The sequence below is a fragment of the Cynara cardunculus genome (assembly GCF_001531365.2).
Source record: "Cynara cardunculus var. scolymus isolate 2C chromosome LG 17, CcrdV1, whole genome shotgun sequence".
Taxonomy (NCBI): Eukaryota; Viridiplantae; Streptophyta; class Magnoliopsida; order Asterales; family Asteraceae; genus Cynara; species Cynara cardunculus.
In genome coordinates, this window is record NC_037544.1 from 5837468 (window position 1) to 5855433 (window position 17966).

The 17966-nt window shown below is 36.6% G+C and overlaps 3 protein-coding genes across 7 annotated transcripts in view; 2 read left to right on the forward strand and 1 right to left on the reverse strand.

The window, feature by feature from the left end:
- Nucleotides 1-663: 663 nt before the first annotated feature.
- LOC112500270 (phosphatidylinositol 3,4,5-trisphosphate 3-phosphatase and protein-tyrosine-phosphatase PTEN2A) lies at nucleotides 664-11048 on the forward strand. Of its 4 annotated transcripts, none has more exons than XM_025103698.1 (15): nucleotides 701-901; nucleotides 1466-1620; nucleotides 3180-3284; nucleotides 3376-3688; nucleotides 4843-4944; nucleotides 5039-5095; nucleotides 5749-5814; nucleotides 6286-6462; nucleotides 6593-6679; nucleotides 7976-8040; nucleotides 8171-8247; nucleotides 8923-8969; nucleotides 9224-9354; nucleotides 9555-9624; nucleotides 10362-11048. In XM_025103698.1, the coding sequence occupies exons 2-15, from the start codon at nucleotides 1511-1513 to the stop codon at nucleotides 10824-10826; spliced, it is 1872 nt and encodes a 623-aa protein (XP_024959466.1). In that variant the 5' UTR covers nucleotides 701-901; nucleotides 1466-1510; the 3' UTR covers nucleotides 10827-11048. The 4 variants fall into 4 exon arrangements, with proteins under 4 accessions (XP_024959468.1, XP_024959466.1, XP_024959469.1 ...); XM_025103699.1 differs by having other exon boundaries at nucleotides 702-785; XM_025103700.1 differs by lacking the exon at nucleotides 1466-1620 and having other exon boundaries at nucleotides 664-785; nucleotides 3180-3688.
- Nucleotides 11049-11379: 331 nt separating this feature from the next.
- LOC112501114 (elicitor-responsive protein 1) lies at nucleotides 11380-15406 on the forward strand. 2 transcript variants are annotated; one of them, XM_025104772.1, is made up of 8 exons: nucleotides 11429-11557; nucleotides 11659-11724; nucleotides 11917-12021; nucleotides 12134-12260; nucleotides 12379-12450; nucleotides 13428-13473; nucleotides 13741-14074; nucleotides 14826-15406. In XM_025104772.1, exons 2-8 carry the CDS (start codon nucleotides 11682-11684, stop codon nucleotides 14861-14863), a joined length of 765 nt encoding a protein of 254 aa, XP_024960540.1. In that variant the 5' UTR covers nucleotides 11429-11557; nucleotides 11659-11681; the 3' UTR covers nucleotides 14864-15406. The 2 variants fall into 2 exon arrangements, with proteins under 2 accessions (XP_024960539.1, XP_024960540.1); XM_025104771.1 differs by having other exon boundaries at nucleotides 11380-11724.
- Nucleotides 15407-17043: 1637 nt separating this feature from the next.
- Nucleotides 17044-17966, reverse strand: part of LOC112501076 (DNA-directed RNA polymerases II, IV and V subunit 3-like) — a 6058-nt gene continuing 5135 nt past the window's right edge. The window contains exon 3 of the mRNA XM_025104728.1: nucleotides 17044-17541. Coding sequence (XP_024960496.1) covers nucleotides 17269-17541 — 273 coding nt within the window. The 3' untranslated portion in view covers nucleotides 17044-17268. The remainder of the gene's footprint in view (nucleotides 17542-17966) is intronic.

Sequence of the window (17966 nt, forward strand, 5' to 3'; positions counted from 1 at the left end):
GAGATTCAGGAAAATACGGTAGTACCTTCTAAAACGATATGGTTGCACCGTTCACAAATCTAAATTTTTTACCTTTGACGGAGAAATAATATGGTGGCACGTGCCACCTAAACCACCTAGCTGGGTTCGTCCATGATTTGATTATGTTAGATGTTAGGCTTTATCCTTTATGTTTGGCTTAGGGATATATTTGGATCAGAACCTATAAGTTAAAAAAATTGGACTTGCTAATACTAATATATGTATGCATGTATGTATGTATGTATGTATGTATGTATGTATGTATGTATGTATGTATGTATGTATGTATGTGGCTGTCGGTTTGGTTAAAACTGCCAAAAAAAGGTTCCAGACTGTAGACCATATCGAATCGTCCGATTTTGTTTTTTTTCAAACTAGACCAAACCGTCAGACCGTTCAAACCGCCAAAAAACAGTCTGGTTTGACTTGGTTTGAACGGTCCAACGGTTTTTTTGAACACCTATGTCTGTTGCAAAGTGTTATGGATATAATCGTAAATATGAATACTCGTATGGGTCAATGTATAAAAATAGAAAAAGAATTAGAAAAAAGTAGGAAAAAGAAAAGAAAGAGGAGTTCTTCGCAAATATGTAAAATTTATTCCACGTATCGTCTTAAGCCTCTTTCAATCTCATAGCACATAAAACGCAAACCAAGAAAACGACGACTGCTACTGCTACCGAAAACCTCCCACAAGACACCGGAAACCGCCGTTCTCCACCGCTAATTACTCAGACCTTATCTGCCCGATACCAGTTCATCCTGTAAGATTTGAGCTAACGTTGTTTTTTGAGTATTCATCGATGTATGACTGGCTGTTTCACATGTAAATTACCCCATCTGAAGTTGTGTATATACCATCGCAAGTTTGTGTATACAGGTGTGTAATTTTTTGTTTATGATTGGTGAGGATTGCAGATCAGAAGAAATTCCTAAGTAGAATTTGCAAATTTTTAAATTGTTTTGGATCCGGGGATTGGGGAAACTTCACTTTGCCCTCTTTTAAGAAATGAAAATATTACTTGCTCATTGTGCAAATTTTCTTGTGCTATTTTTAGATTATGTAAGTAATATCATGACAGCTTAGCAGCTAGGAATTTAAGGGGTTTTATTTGAGTTCAATTTTCAAGGATCGTGCACATACAGATGCACATATACCCATCTGTTAGGTCTCTTCCACATCAAATAATATAATGTTAATCATTGTAATATATCTTCAAAAAGTATCCAATTTAGTACTCAGATGGAATTCTACGGCTGGACTGTCAATTTGAGGCGTAAGATAATGTTTATTTGTGAAATGAGGTTGAGATTGGTAAGTTGTTTAGTAAAGGTGGCTTCTCAGTTTCATCTCTAGATTTTGCTGTATTTTTTTTCCCTTTGTAGCTCAATTACAAATATTTGGCAAATTAAGGAGTGATTGCCTGACAGAAACTCTGTCTAGAAACCTATACATGCAGGGTGGTGCGGCAGTTGCATCTGATTTTCAATGAATTGTGATATCACAACTGTTATTGTTCTGTACAACTTTTGGTTCATTGTTTTTCCGTGCTTCTCTTATGGTTCAAGGCTCAGGAACAAGTGGACCTACACACAAGGGTGGGTATGCCAGTGCATAACCTATTCATTTTTTGTAGTGTGAAAAATAAATTGCAACCATAGTGCATACGCAAAATTCTTTTGTAATGGTAGTGCACAGCATACGTAGGTTAGAGGACCTGGGTCCGCCGCTGCTAATGAAGGGTATGAAACCTAACTACGGGGATGTTCGGTTGGTTTTTCATTAAGGCCTGTATGGGCTAAGATGTCTGTGTGGATTTAGTTGTTTGTATGATTTAGGCTAAATTGTTATTCGGTTGTGGTGCTGAATAACCGGTCTGAATGACGAAAATGACTATTTTACCCCTTAGGTCATATTAAACACCGTTTAAATAACTGTTTGATAAATATGTTGAACAATTGATTTTGCATAAAACTACAGTTTCATATCTTCTTGATATGAACAACAAAAGAAATTCATATAAACAATGTAGAATATCAAGAAATTTGCATAGAAGTACAATTTCGGTCCAAAAGATTTGTGATACAAACAAGAAATTTAACCTTCAATCAAAAACTAAAATCAAACCCTAACCTCAAAAAGTTTTTCATCTTAGCAATAAAAACCCAGGTATGGATATTTGGGAACACCTGCACTAACAACTAAGGTTTCGGAACACATGAAATCTTTCATCTTCATCCCAGATGCTAACAATTTACAACCCAGGGGCAGCAGGTATGACACCACCACCCACACTACCACCTCATTCTGTTATTCTTCTCATTAGAACTTAGCTGAGACCCTAAATAAAGAAAACCTTGACCCTCATGATTCAGCTTTTATTGGTTTGATTTTTCTCTAGACTTTGACAACCTTTGTTCAGATCTGCTCCTCTCATGTGGATAAGGGAGGAGAGTGTGTGATAGAAAATGGATACCAGACAAAACATGAAAATGGAGGGCCAATATGGATGGTTTCATGGTGCTTCCATCTGGAGAAGGAGAAGGCTGCAGTGGTGCTGCCATCATGGTGGTTTCCATGGGAGAAAGTAGATCAATCTTTGTTGAATGGGGATGAAGATGAAAGAGGGTGATGGGTAAAAGGGGAATAAAAAGGTGAATAAACGGTTGAGGACTCTATTTTTTTGGCTGACCGAATAAGTCATCGGCTGAGCGAACAAGCCACAACTGAACAGCTATTTATGGCTGAGCGAATAAGCCATATAGGCTATACAGCCCATGAAGGCACAACCGACCATCCCCTATGTGTTCAAGGAAATCTTTTTGACAACTTGATTTGAAAACATTTGTCGTCACAGCCTCAATTTTTTTTCTTCGTAAACTAGTGTATTGAACTGAACTTTTTCTGCATTAATGGCCCAAATTTAACAATTAATGTGGCTGAATTCAAGTTAGAGACATTTTAAGCATGTTCTTTTTGTTATACTTGTAGTTTTTACCATAGCCAAAGATCGTTTATATTGTCTCACTCAGTCACTGATTTGTGGTCCATTTGTAATTTGATCATTTACTTAAAATCATGTTTAATACTTTTGTTGATATCTATAACAGCTTAGTGGGAATTTCCTACTTCTTACTCTTTCTGGTTGTTTTCATAGGGTGCGATTGCAGAAAGCTACAGTGGCACATTACATCTGTAGTTGGTTGCTTCTGTTTTTCGTTGTGTTAAAGAGATCTGAGACGCAAAATGGATTTGGAAACTGGTAAGGCATCATCCCCTGTTAAAGACTCAGATGTACAAGCCCGTGCTGCAGTGGATACTGGACATGATCCTGCGCAAGATTCACCATCCAGGCTGTCTGCTTCTGGCATAACCACATGGGCTAAAAGCCTGAAGCTTCCGCAACCTCTGGGAGGCACACAGGATGAATCTTCATCTGAAAATACTGGGAAGTCATCGTTTGCTCGTTTGACTAGTGGACTTGGGTTGCGGTTGTCTCCAAAAGCTCCTCAACAAGATGATAGCCCTGATGGAACTCCAACAACGCCACAAGCTGGCATTTTTGGGACAATTACTAAAGGTTTTGTAGACACGTCTAAAAATGCGGTGAAGGCTGTCCAGGTCAAGGCTCGTCATGTTGTATCACAAAACAAAAGAAGATATCAGGTATCTTGTTGATTTGATCTTTTCTGTGATTCATCTTGCTATATAGGCTTGTGACAATTACTATGTCACCATTCACAAATCTTGAATCAGTGTATTTTTCGTCCCTTCATTTTTTCTTGTTATTTCTGGAAAACATAGGTGTTAAATTACTTCAACTCTCCTTATGTTTCTTTTCAGTTTATGGATATCCCGTGATTACTAATACAAGATAAGGAGTCTATCTCCACAATTCGTGTATATGATTGACCTAAAGAGAGTTCCTCCAATGTGTAAACAGAGGAGGTGACTGTTTCGCATGTCACTTATTTTGGCTGTTCTCTAGTTTTATTATTTTGTATCATCTAAGACAATATTGATGGGAATCTCCTTAGCTGCATGTGCAGTTTTATTGCATATGAACAATCATGATTTTGTGTCGAATCAAAGACGATGGGATAAGCTCTTAAAAAAAAGGGATTTTAAGATCTATCAAGTTGTTTAGGGTGCTGTGAAAATTTCTATTGGAGGGGTGTTTTCTTGTTTCGTCCAGTTTTAATAGCCTTGATTACTTTTAGATAATAGCAGATAGAAAGCAGTTGGGGTTTTTGAATTATAAGAATATTATACAGACTTCTATACACTACTAGGAGCAGCACTCTAATGGGATGGACAACATGTCCCATGAACCACAAATCCACAATGAAGCCGTTGTACGGTAACTGTCAGCATGAACTTGAAAGAAGTTTGAAGCACGGAATTGGTATAAATCTTGAAGTATAATTCAAAAATGACAGATATGAATGCAAGGAGAACCCCTCACGTAGAACTTCCTTTCTATCAATGTTTTCTTCAACCTTTTTCATGCTATGTAACACCACTTTACCACTTACATTTGGAGGTTTGGACCTCAACCACAATGAAATTCTTGAGGAGTCCTATATGCCAATTGTGCTGTGGTCGATCCGTATCTCTCAGCATAAATGTATCAAATTCCTAGTACATTATACTACTTTCTACATCTTGAGTCATTCCATATATGAATTTGTCTCTTAAATGCAACTTAAATGAATTTAATGATAATTTTGTATGTTAGTTAATTTAAATTTTATGAAATGATCTCTCAAATGAGTATTTTATTCAGTACATGACCTATTGTTACATTATCCTGGTTCCAGGAAGGGGGATTTGATTTAGATATGACATACATCACTGAGAATATCATTGCTATGGGATTCCCTGCTGGTGATATGAGCTCCGGTTTCTTCGGATATGTCGAGGTCAGAATTTTGCTTCTATCATTAACTTAATTAGACATCAGTATTATTGTTGATGAAAACAGTTTGGTTGATACTCTTTGGAAATTTGCTGTAGGGATTTTATCGAAACCACATGGAGGAAGTTATAAGGTTCTTTGAAACCTATCACAAGGTAAGAACGCGTGCTTGTGTGTGTTTTTGCTTTTAATCTCTAAATCATGTTATGTTTCATATTTGTCAGATTCATAGCGACTTATATGTATTAATTTCACATTGATCTGATGATATTAGAAAGAAGAAAGATGTTTGTTATGGTTTTTGAAAGAAGTTGTTAAAGTTATCATATAATATGGATGCATTTTCAAGAGTTAATTACTTGACATGGGAACACTTTCAAATCTATTTCTCTTTCAATTATATCCATACCTTTAAGAACTGGAGACAGTATGTGACCTAGGTATCTTATATGAAAAGTTAGATTGTGTAACTGAAATGCCACTGCCATGTTGCTTCTTTCACTGAAATCTGTTTGCTGTAAGACATTCTAATGGAGGTTAAGGTTATCTTTTCTTGTTATCTATGATAAAGATGCAGAACAATTAGGTGCTTCTGGTATCTATATTTGGTATGGCTTGAAGTCTTGAACCAGTTTTGATTTTTGATAATTTCGAATGCTGCGGGGGGAGTCAATTTCCCACATTTTCCTGAGCTTTGCTCTTTCAGTTTGCAATGTTTCTGTAATAGTCATTGCTGTCCAAATTCTCCTTCCATTGTCTCCATTGCTTGGAATGTTCCGTTTCACTATTGTTATTTTGTCAATATCAGGATAAGTACAAGGTATACAACCTGTGCTCTGAGAGGCTATATGACGCATCACTGTTTGAAGGGAAGGTATGTCAATAACTCGCCCTACTTTCATTTCTTATGTTTTTGTTAGTTGTTAGGGAAAATCATGCTATTTTATGAGCAGAATTTTGTTTGAGTGAGATAAAACATTATGTGCCACTACTTGGATTTGTAGGTGCTTAACCTTCGAACTAGAATTGTGTGGGCAGCAATTGATTTCACCATCTAATTGAAGTACATCACAAATTAAGAATTTAGTTTTGGTGGTTCAAGTAAAGGATATCAGACGTTTATAATGCCGTTGTCCATCATCTAAGTTTTTTTTCCGTTCAAGTGGTAATGTGCTAGCATAACGCTCAATGCAGTTAACTTAATCTTCCCTGAACATGTGTAAAACAATTAATTTCGACTTTGAGCATGCAGCTTATTTCTGTTTAGTAATTAGCTAGGTTGATCTTTGTGTGGCTAAACATTTCTTTTCTAGTGCTGTCTCAGACTTCTGTTTACCCTATGCAGGTTGCTAGTTTCCCATTTGACGACCATAATTGTCCTCCCATTCGGCTCATAATATCATTTTGCCAGAGTGCATACTCATGGCTGAAGGAAGACATTGAAAATGTTGTGGTTGTGCACTGTAAGGCTGGAATGGCAAGGACAGGCTTAATGATTTCAAGTCTTCTTTTATATCTGAAGGTAACATCAAGTGTTTGATTTACTAAAGCAGAACCAGGTTACAAACTGTATATTGATGTTTCATTTCTGCTCTTCGCTTCTTTGCTCTTTTAGGCCTAGTTATAAAATTCAGTGCTACTTCTCCCTGCAGTTTTTCCCCACAGCTGAGGAGTCTATATCATACTACAACCAAAAAAGATGTGTTGATGGAAAGGGGCTTGTTCTCCCAAGTCAAATAGTAAGTTTCATTGTTTAGAGATTCTGTCCATAGTACAACGGATTAGCAATCCGCCGTTTTCGTCCACTCAGCCATCTCTCCCAATCTCATTGCTTTAGTTGAAAGATTCCGTTCCCATCAATCGAATCACTTTTTCGAGAAATATGATAGGCTGCGTTTGGTACACGGGACAGGACGGGACAAAACTCATTGTCCCATGTTTGGCGCAACATGGGACAGGACAAGAACTTACTCCCACGTTTGGCGCGACATGGGCCAGCGACAAGAACTGGGACAAGGTGGGACTAAAAAGGCTTTTTCTTGTTTCACCAAAATAAGTGGAACAAGATGGGACAAGAATGAGAGAGAAACTAAATATTACTAATTTGCTCTCGTTTGATATATATAACCTTAATATGGTATTTGTTTTAATGGTCACCACCGCTAGTCGCGGCCGTTGCCACCACCGCCGGCCAGCTCCACCTCTTCCACTACAACAACCTTCCCCACCACCTCCACAACCACCGTTGACCACCGACCACCACTATCCATCGCCACCTCCACAACCACCGTCGTCCATCGACCACCACCGTCCATGGTCACCTCCACAACCATGGTCGGTCACATCCACAACCATGGTCGGCCACCGACCACCATCGTCCATCGTCACCAACACTACCACCGTTCGCCACCTCCACCTCCACCTCCACCTCCTCTACAACAATCACCTCCACACCCACTGCCCAGCACCACCATCGGCTACCACTACCACTTTCCGACCACTGCCTCCATTACATCGGCCACAACTACCTCCTCCACCATTGTCGACTGCCACCACCACTATCCACCACCTTCACGTCCTCCACAACTACCTCCTCCATCATTGTTGTTACAACAATCTTTACCGTGTCTTCGTCAATTGATAAGGATTTTTCAAACCGAATAAAACATAATTTCTCCTTTATATGAATTGGGTTTTTTCCAATTATATCAATTTTTTCATACAAACACTATTACATATGTATATGAAAATTGTGTAAAAATGTTTATAAATTATATTATTTAACTATTTACTTTATTTGTGTTAATTATAACTATTATATGATATATAGAATCATCAAATAACTTTTGGGGGCAACTTGTCTAGTTCTGTCTTGTCCGGTCCTAGTCGTACCAAACACCAAATAGACACTTGTCCAGTCCTGTCCAGTCCAATCATGTGTGCATACCAAACGCTACCTTAATGGGCAGCGGCTCATTTCAAGTTATTAGCATATATCTGATATGTTCCGTTTCTCCTCTTATGGCACATTATAGAGATATGTCAAATATTTTGAAAGAGTTATGACATACTTCAATGGAGAAGATCAGCCTGGGCGCAGGTACGCTTATAATGCTAATCATAGATCTCTTTTATTTTGTATATGCATATGGTATTACTGAATTCATCTTGCATTGTTTTTGTTATCATCAATGTATTAGGGCTGATTGCCTCTGAGTTTAATATTGCAGGTGTATGCTTAGAGGATTTCGCCTTCATAGGTGCCCATATTGGATCAGGCCCTCTATTACCGTCTCTGATCATAATGGTACACGTCTATACATGTTCTTTGTTTTATACAGTTTTCTGAAGTTCCTTCCATTTCTTCTTTATCTTCTGGTATCTAGCATTTCACCTGTAAACTATTGATACATGTATCGTTATTCATATTTTGTACAAGTTCGTTCTTTTTAAGCAATTGCAACTTATTATAATATGTTATGCATGCATTCTTGGCTGTCTTCTATTAACGAGGCCGCTCTTCCCTTATGATGTTCAAACTGAACAATTATGGAAATGAAGGTTGTTTTGTCACATTTTCTGAAGTACCCGTGATTTCTTGCCTCTCCACATCTCTGGTACACTGCCTTTTGGATATGAGCATCTTCTTTAACCACATATTTTTTAAATTAATGGGTCCTGTTTTTGAGGAAGTTGAGGCTCATATTGTTATTCAATGGAATTATTTTTTATGTAGTGATTGTGGCTTTTACATATTTAGATCTCCCTAACTTGGGAGGGGAAAAAAGATATAAAAAGAATTAAAGAGTAGGTCTATGACATAGTGTCGATACTTGATGATGGCTATGTGCGTTTTACTGTATGACTAGGCGTGAGATCGTAATTTTTAACTTGTGTAGTTCTTTATATGTGTGAGATATGGTAGCTAGATACCACTCATGTAGTTACGTGATTTCTATTGTCCATCTTTTTTGTTCTGCAGGTGTTCTCTTTTCAACCAAGAAGCATCCCAGAACCAAGGATCTATCGGTACGTCTTTTTCGCAAAAAGTCTTTGTAGCAACTAGCCAACCAGTAATGATGGATAAGTTTTGAATAAAGCATGTTTCTAGACAATTGAGAATATGTTTTAAAGTATTACGCTATATCATCATCTGTTTGATCATCCTAGAAGGCAGAAACTAGTCTTCTAGACTAATTTATCCCCATTGAAGATCATAGAATTCAAGTTCTTAACAATGACAAAATATTCACTGATGACCAGAGTTATTATTGATTATGCAGCCTGAAGATTTTTGGTTTTCTGCACCAAGAAAGGGTATAATGGTCTTTGCTCTGCCTGGGGAGCCTGGCCTGACCGAGTTATCTGGAGATTTCAAAATCCATTTTCATGACCGGCAAGGCGATTTCTACTGGTACAATTTCAATTCTCGACTTGACAGCAAAGTAATCCATGCTCAAAAAAGACAAATACAGCCCTACCTTCTCCCGTTCTACATAACACACTTAGAATAGAAATAGATCATAAAGTAATGAAACAATTCTCAATTCTTTTATTTTCTCTTACTTTTATGGTATCTTCTTCATCTGTTTTCTTTCATTCTTATAATTGAAGCTGGCTGAACACAACAATGATCGAGAATAGGAAGGTTCTAACCACAAATGATCTTGATGGGTTTGACAAGGTAACTCTTGATCTATAACGTAATGCGTCTACAATGTGTCCCATCCCATTAAATGTCCCGTGAAAATTATAATTGAAGTTGCAATTTATTCATTGTGGTCATTGTAACTAGTTGATATGGATATTGATCCAATAGATTCCCTTTAGACATCCCTGAGTTATGTCCCCAATTACCAAAGCAAACCAAATGAACACATTATATCCTACCTAGAGATGGGGTCTGGGGGTAAGATGTACATAGAGCTGACCTCTATCCCTCAGCGTAAAGCAGCTATTTCCGTGAAGACCACCAGAGTTATCTGCCCAATTATATGCTCTAGTTTTTGTAGATAGAGAGTGTGTTACACATCAAGGCTATGCTTGGCAAACTAGCTGATAAACCGATGTTTGGCAAACTAGCTGCTAAATAGTCATGATTGGTAAAAACTAGCTGATAAACTAGAAGACAATTTAAAATGACCTAAAAGGACATGTTGAAAAATTAATTGGAAAAATATTAGGGGCATAATCGGAAATAAAGTGGAAAAAGCCCCTGCCTAATTAAAATGCTACTTTCAAAAAGCTAGCTTATCAGCTAGTTTATGACTAACCAGACAAGGCTTTTTCAAATAAGTACAAAAAGTAAGCTAGCTTATGGTTGCCAAATATGGCCCAAGTAGTAGGCATTTCAACTTGAAGTTGCGACCTTTTTTCTTGTATATTTGGTACTTCAGCTGAACTGTGTCGAATTATCTGCAGAGGAAATTGCCTTCCCCTGGGTTTCAAGTGGAGGTTGTGGTTGTGGACTATGACAATGCTGCTCAAGCAAAACCCGAAACTGAAAGTACTGCCAAACCAGCTGAAGGTACAAGCGCAAATCCTCCGCCAACCACCCCCTCTGAAGCCACCTCCACAAACTTACCAAAAGACTCCAGAAATAGCGAAAAAGACGACGAGGTGTTCTCCGACACCGAATCCGAAGCAAAAACCGACACTGCTTCTGAAACCAATTCTGTCTCTGGGAAAATGGTAAGCTTGTCAAATGACACCAAGAATCTGTCTATAGGAAACTCAGGCGCATCACAGACAACTCCCGCCAGTGCGCCCAAAGCCGATGAAGCTGCATCCCGAAACCCGATCGGAGAGGTAAGTGATTTCAAGGCAATGGCGGCTGATACATCCGTTTTTACATTTGGAGACGATGAAGACTATGAAAGTGATTGAGAGGGCGTATGACCGGTTAATTGTACATAAAACGGAAGTTGAACAAGTTTAAGCTGTTATTTTAAAACATCATTTGATTGATTCAGCAATTTGGGATGGTAAGTTTGATGAAGATGGGTTTGGCTGTAAGTTGCTCTGTATTTTCTTGTAAGATGTTTGAAAACTGTGGAATAATTGTTGATGCTGGTAATTTCTTATGAAATTTCAAATTTGCTGCTTTCCCATGTACTGGTTGATAAATTAGTTACAATATAAAATGACTTAAAAATAGTTTGATAAATAAATATATCATTTTAATTTGGAGTATTTTTATTTTATTTTTATGTTAATGGTCCAACAGCTTGACTTCAAATATCAAAAGTACCAAGAGGTCTCAGGTCTAAATTCAATGAGGAATAAAAATCTTCTTGTGGTCACGATGGTGGTTCAAATACGGTGATTCTGGACTATCTGCAAAACAGATGGTTGTCTTAAGATTAATTGGCTCGCATAACGGATAGGATATCAATATCAATGGATAGGGACCGTTTTTTTATGTTTCGGAACGAGGTTATTTCTACGTCTTTGACTTTGATACTCGTTTCTATTCTAAACAGTCAGCGGCTTAGCGAGTCGTCGACGCCGAGCGTGTGGCTAGGAACCGCTTAGGGTTTATCGAATACGCACACGATTTTGAATCGCCAAGTTTTTCCAGGAATTATCTGACAAACGCGCTCAATTTATTCCTAAAGGTAACAATCTACACACAGATTCGGTTGCTATAAAGAGAATTTGTTATGATCATTGTTTCCAATGTCATTTCCCATGAATAATCAACCTTCGATTCCACCAGCAACTTACCATCATCATCATCCGATGGCGAATCATGGCATCCATGGAAATCTTCTTGAAGTCACTGGTACCTACATTTAGTTTTCTCCTTCTTCCTTTTAATCGATCGATTTGTGCATATTGTCGGAAAAAGTTAACCATCACAATTTATGCGGAATATTCTTGCTGTCTAAATTTGATCGATAAGCATCTCTCTTTGTGAATTATACGAATATTTCTTGTTTGCCTTGTGTAATTTTGATTATTTATGGATTTTCAGTGGTTTGCTGCAATAAGCTCAAAGATACGGAATGGCTTTCAAGGCAAGATCCATATGTTTGTGTTGAATATGGAAGTAACAGATATCGCACCCGTGTTTGTACAGGTCGTCTCTCTAACCCTCTTTAAAGTGTACATGTATGTGTTGATTGATTGGTGCTCAAAGATGTGAGAATTGATTCAACTTCTAATTTGAATTTTTGGGATTGGTATAATAGATGGAGGCAAGAACCCTACATTCCAAGAGAAGTTCGTATTTAGTCTGATTGAAGGATTAAGAGAGTTAAATGTTGTTGTTTGGAATAGCAATACCATCTCACATGATGACTTTATCGGCAGCGGAAAGTAATTTTCCCATTTCTATTTCATATTCTGGGGTTTATCCTGATGATGCTGATCAATTTATTGATGTTTTGGCTCATTTAAACTCATTTCTTTGCATGATATTTCTTGTGGTGTCTAGGGTCCAATTAGCTACGGTTCTTTCTCATGGATACGATGATACCGCTTGGCCATTGCAGACTAAAACTGGCAGGTTTGTCTTTTACTGGAACTTTAGATGGTACATTGGTTCAAAACTTCAATATCTCACACCGCAAAAATCGTTTGCTCGAATGAATACACAGGATAATGTTTTGGGTTTTTAGTTTTTTTCTCAAAATTTTCAACTTTGAGGTTCATTCATACAATAAACTACCTGCTACATTCACTCTACACAATTGAACCAAGTTACTTCCAGTTTAAAACAAAAGATGAAAACTTATATGTTTGTAGTAGGACTTGCAAATTTCTTACTATGTTTTTTTCTCTGTTATGCCGCCACTAAATAGAAGAACTTTCAAGTATAACAAGGCTTGTCAAAGAGATTTGTTCACTCTGGCCATTGTGATATTAAAAAATGATCTTAGAAGCAGAAAAAACGTATTTCAATTATTCCAAGTTACCCAAGTCCTCATTGAGATTTTGAATAATGGTTTGTTTTAGGAAACAAGAAACAAGGACGAACAAATTCATCTAACTCTGTTTTATTTTCCCAATAAGTTTAGAAGTTTATTCAATAATGGTTTTAGTAAATTTGCTGCAAAAAGATGCATACAATGAAAAGTTGTAGTTATTTTGTGGTAAAGGAGTGCATTACTTTTGAAATCAAGACAGTGGAGGTCCCTAGTGACCTTCAATTCAAATAACTTATGGTGGGGATGGTGGTTTTATGTTGATGCACAATGGAGATATATAATTTCAATTGTAGTTGCAGGGCTAGAAAATCTTTCTATGTGTTGTTCTGTTCCTGACTCTCAGATTGCTTGGCTTTTGCAATGATATAGATTGCATTTCAGTTTGTTTTTGTTCCATTGTGAGATATGTAGGTTTATACATGTGGAATATAGTTTTATTATGTTCATCGTGTCTTGTCATGGAAAAGGTTTGTGGACGAAAGTAAGCATAGAAGAGTTGTATTAAGATTGAGGAAGTATGCAGCCTTCTAACAGAGAACATGATCTTATTATACAGGCACGCTGGCGAGCTACGGTTGATAATGCACTATTCCAGTGCCAATGTAAGTACGATTCATGTTTCATATTCCTCTGTCAAGAAGTTCAGCTCCTATTTATTTAGGTAGTTTAACATTTTCTTTTGATGGGTCTCATTAAAATGATTTGAGAAGAAATGAAAATGCGATCCTGGGTACAAAATGAAAATGGGACCCACATATTGGAGAATGGAAGAAAATAGTATAAAACAAAAGAAACCTTTTAGTGTGTCAATCATATGGAGAATTTGTGTTTGCACTGGCTGAACAAAATCATTTTTCATTTGCATACAGAAACCCGCAAACAGTTATGCTCCATCAGCTCCACCATATGTTGCTTCAAGTTCACCCCAGGTCTCGATGTATTCTGCACCGCTGCCACCTTCATCCACGTCTTATCCACCACAGGCTTCAGGCGCTCCATATCCACCAGCCGGAGCTTATCCTGCACCTTCTCCTTATCCCTCATACCCACCTAATACAGGAGCTTATGCACCATCCTCATACCCACCTCAGACAGCTCCTTATCCTTCCCAGCCATACCCACCTGATTCAGCTTATCCTCCCCAGCCATACCCTCCTAACTCAGCTTATCCTCCTCAGCCATATGGCTCCCATTATCCTGCTGGTAACTTCTCATCCTGATTCGTCATTTTTATTTCAACAGTTTCTAAGAGCATCTCCGACAGATTCTCTATTTCTTCAAAATGGAGAAGCAAAAGTTAAAATCTTTAAAAAAAAAGTTACATTCAACTCTAAGCCCAACAATTTCTCCAGTTTGGAGATTTTAACATGTTTGTACTATTAAAATATTCAGTAGATTTTGGAGTTCTTCAACTCATTTTTTTCTCCAACAAATTCTCCAAAATGGAGAAAATAGGAGACAGAATATTTGGATAACTCTCCAAAATTAAATGCCAAAAAGAGAAATATTATTTTATTGTTCTCACCAATGAAGTTAAATGTATTATCAATTTCTATAAAACTTTTTTAGGATATTGAATCTGTTGATATTTTAATAATGTAACTTGTGTTGAAATCCCTAAAATGGATAAACTGTTGGAGATGAGCGTAACTTTTTGGAGATTTTAACTTCTGCTTCTCCATTTTTTAGAAGTTATAGAGAATGTGTTGGAAAAATTATATATACGTGAAATGATAATAAATTCAACTTCGTTGTTAGGAACAATAAAAAATCATTTATCTTTTAATTTTGGAGAGTTTTCCAATTTGTATACTTTTATCTTCTTTCTCCAACTTTTTCCGTTTTAGAGCACATTTTGGAGGATCTATTGGAGCCAAAGAAAAAGGTTAAAATCTCCATTTTGGAGAATCCGTTCCCGCTCTCTACTAATTCTTGATGTTGCTTTTGTTTTCAGGTTCTTCACACCAAGGAGGGTATCCTCCACCTTATTGAGGTACAGTTCCTGCCTATAAAACGAAAATGCAGCAAAGCAATGTATATTTACTTGGCTGTGTTGATGATGAAAAGGAAAATTTGGTTATAATCATATAATGGTGTTGAGGATTAATATAATACCAGTCGCCAACTGATCTGATCCCCTGTAGTTTCTTTTCGGATATCTTAATTTAGTTTATTAGAGGGGGTTAACTTACTTGTCGTTTGTGCATATAATCACTCGACATTTATGTCAAATAGTAGTGAGCAGTGGCAGTGTGTCAAATAGTCGTCGTTTGATGGACGGGTACTGCACAAAGTTTGGTCAGTAACCGTCCAAATGATGATTCAAGACATGTACTTTAGGTGTGAGATCATCTAAAATACATGTCTTGGAAACATCATTTGCATGTTTGTTGGGAAAGTTTTGTACGTTAATGCTATTTTTCTCTTTATTTCAGTGATGTATGTATGTATGTAATGGTGGTTAAAGTTTTCCTTGTGGGTTCTTTTTGTATCCCTGCTTGTAGCAGGCAGAGATGCATGCAGATGGGTTCTTGTTTATCTGTGAATAATTACAATATTATAGTTTTCTTTTTTGCAGAATATAAGTTTACAACTGTAATAAAATAATGAAATGATTAAAATACCCTTTTATGTTATTTTCATTTTTTTGTTTGAATTATAAATAAATATATAAATTTAATAATATTAATTGGTGGCGGTGGTGGTGGTGGTCATGGTGGCGGCAGTGATAATGATTTAAGATGGGCGAGGGTGTTTGGAATTGCTTATTTGAAACAACTTATGATTTTCTACAAAAACACTTGTCAATTTATTTTAAGTCCGAAGGGTTTAACTTCTTCAAAAACTTCTTATTACCAGTTTGGTACCGATATAAGTTGTTTATCTAAACACTTAAAAGTGCTTATTGTCGGTGCCACATCGGAATAAATCAATGAATTGTTTTTATAAGCAATTCCAAACACCCCTGAACGTGAGGCAATGTTGGTTAAATTGGATTTAAATGTAATTTCTGTTTTAATAAAATCAAAATCAAGAATAAGAACATCGAGTGGATCAGGACAAATGGAAAGGGCAGAATTGTCTTTTTTTTGGAAGATAGAATGGAATGGATTTCAAACTCCTTGCTAAATGTCAAGATTTGAACTCGACATTTGTGGAATTTGAATTTCACAGCCCAACTAAATGGAATTTAGTCAATAGAATTGACATTCCAATTTTTTCAAATCCCGTTGGCTCCGATGAATCAAATACTCCCCTAATGCTTTTTATTTTTCATCAGTTATGATGGTTTCATATTGATTAATTTCGTCATTTTAAGATCCATGCATGCAAAATTCGTTAAGACCCCTTCAAATTTAAGCAGTTTCACAAACTAACAAGATATATTTAGATCACAAGGCTTTAGCTTGCTAGCAATCCCTTGGAGTCGATAAAAATGTAGGGATGTGCAGAAAGTCATCTGATCAAATTAGAACCGACCGACCATAATCGGATATCCAATTGTAATCAGATCGAATTGGATATCCAATTGTAATCGGATCGGTTCTTGGATAACAGTCCAACATGCAATAAAACCAAACCGATCTAATCCAATTTCCCATCCAATTAATATTTAATTAATAATTGTATATAATTATTAGCATTTTACAATATTTTTTAGTTGATATTTATGTACATTGTTTTTTAATAATTTAAGAAAATATATGAATAATTGGTTGAAATAGTGGATTAATTGGTTAAATATTGGATCAAAAGATTAGATAATCCAATCTAATCCAATGAAGATAACCAATAATAACATCCAGTGGATGAAACCGATCTGATCTAATCATTCATTGGATTTGGATTAGATCAGATGCCTAATGTTGTTAATTGAATCTGATCTAATCATCTATTTGGATTTAGATCGGATTGTATCCACCTAAATCCATTGGATTTCAACCAATGAACACCTCTAAAGTACCAGTATTCACATTTCTATTTTAGTTTATTTCAAAATAATTGTCCATTTTCAAAAATAATTTTCCATCTTCCCATTTTATCAGATATAATTTTCCATTTTCCAATTTTACCATCAATTATGAGACAAGAAAATTCCTCTCTATTATTTAATTCCTAAAACCATCATTTTTCATTGTAGACATTCATTCTGGGACGGGTGACAAAATTAGTTGTATCTAAGGATCAATGTTTGGATGTCATATTGCATGTTATCCTACAATACAATTATATGGATCCATAATCCATAAAAATAGCATGAAGTAGCCACACCCAGTTCAATCAATCAATCAATCAAGTCTAGTTGAAAGCATGAAGATTGATTAGTACATTAACATAGTGAAATAAGTAGCAGTAGAGTCGGGGATTTTTAAGCCAACAAAATGGTAATTGGTCGGTCATCCTCCTCGCATATGAGCACCTAATTCACCAAATTGGTCATCAGCTTCTACGGTGTCCTCAGACAGCCGAACTGCATCCAGCTTCTGTTTCAGTACTTCAATTGCATTAAGCACCAACTGAGAGGCTTTCACTGCACCCGTGGACTCGACCGTGAAGATGAAACTGTCTTCTTTTGCGTAGATTTCCACAAGTCCTGGTTTCCCCATCGCTTCCACTTTCTTCAGCACTTCATCATCGTATGTGTATGCCTCACGATCTACCACCTCCACCTGATCACAACACACACAACGGTATCTATCACCAATTACTCTTCTAGAAACTTACAAATGATGCCCCTTCAAAACCATAAAAACCCTCGGGGCCCATTTGGTTTGACGCAATGTTTTTGAGGGATTCGGATTTCGTGGAAGAATTTGGAATATTTGGTGTGTTCAGTTTGTAGGATTTGGAATGGAATTGAATTCCATTTTTTATAAACAAGTTATAAAAACAAACTACAAAAAATCATAAAAATAATTAAATTACTTTTTTATTAATTGATTATTACAAAACAAGTATTTTTAACATATTTTAAAACATTATTACAAACAAATCCTGTGAAATCCCGCATATACTAACTACCCCATGGGATTTTTAAATCCCATGTTTGTGAAATTTCATTGAAATCCCAGGATTTCAATTCCGGACTTTCCTT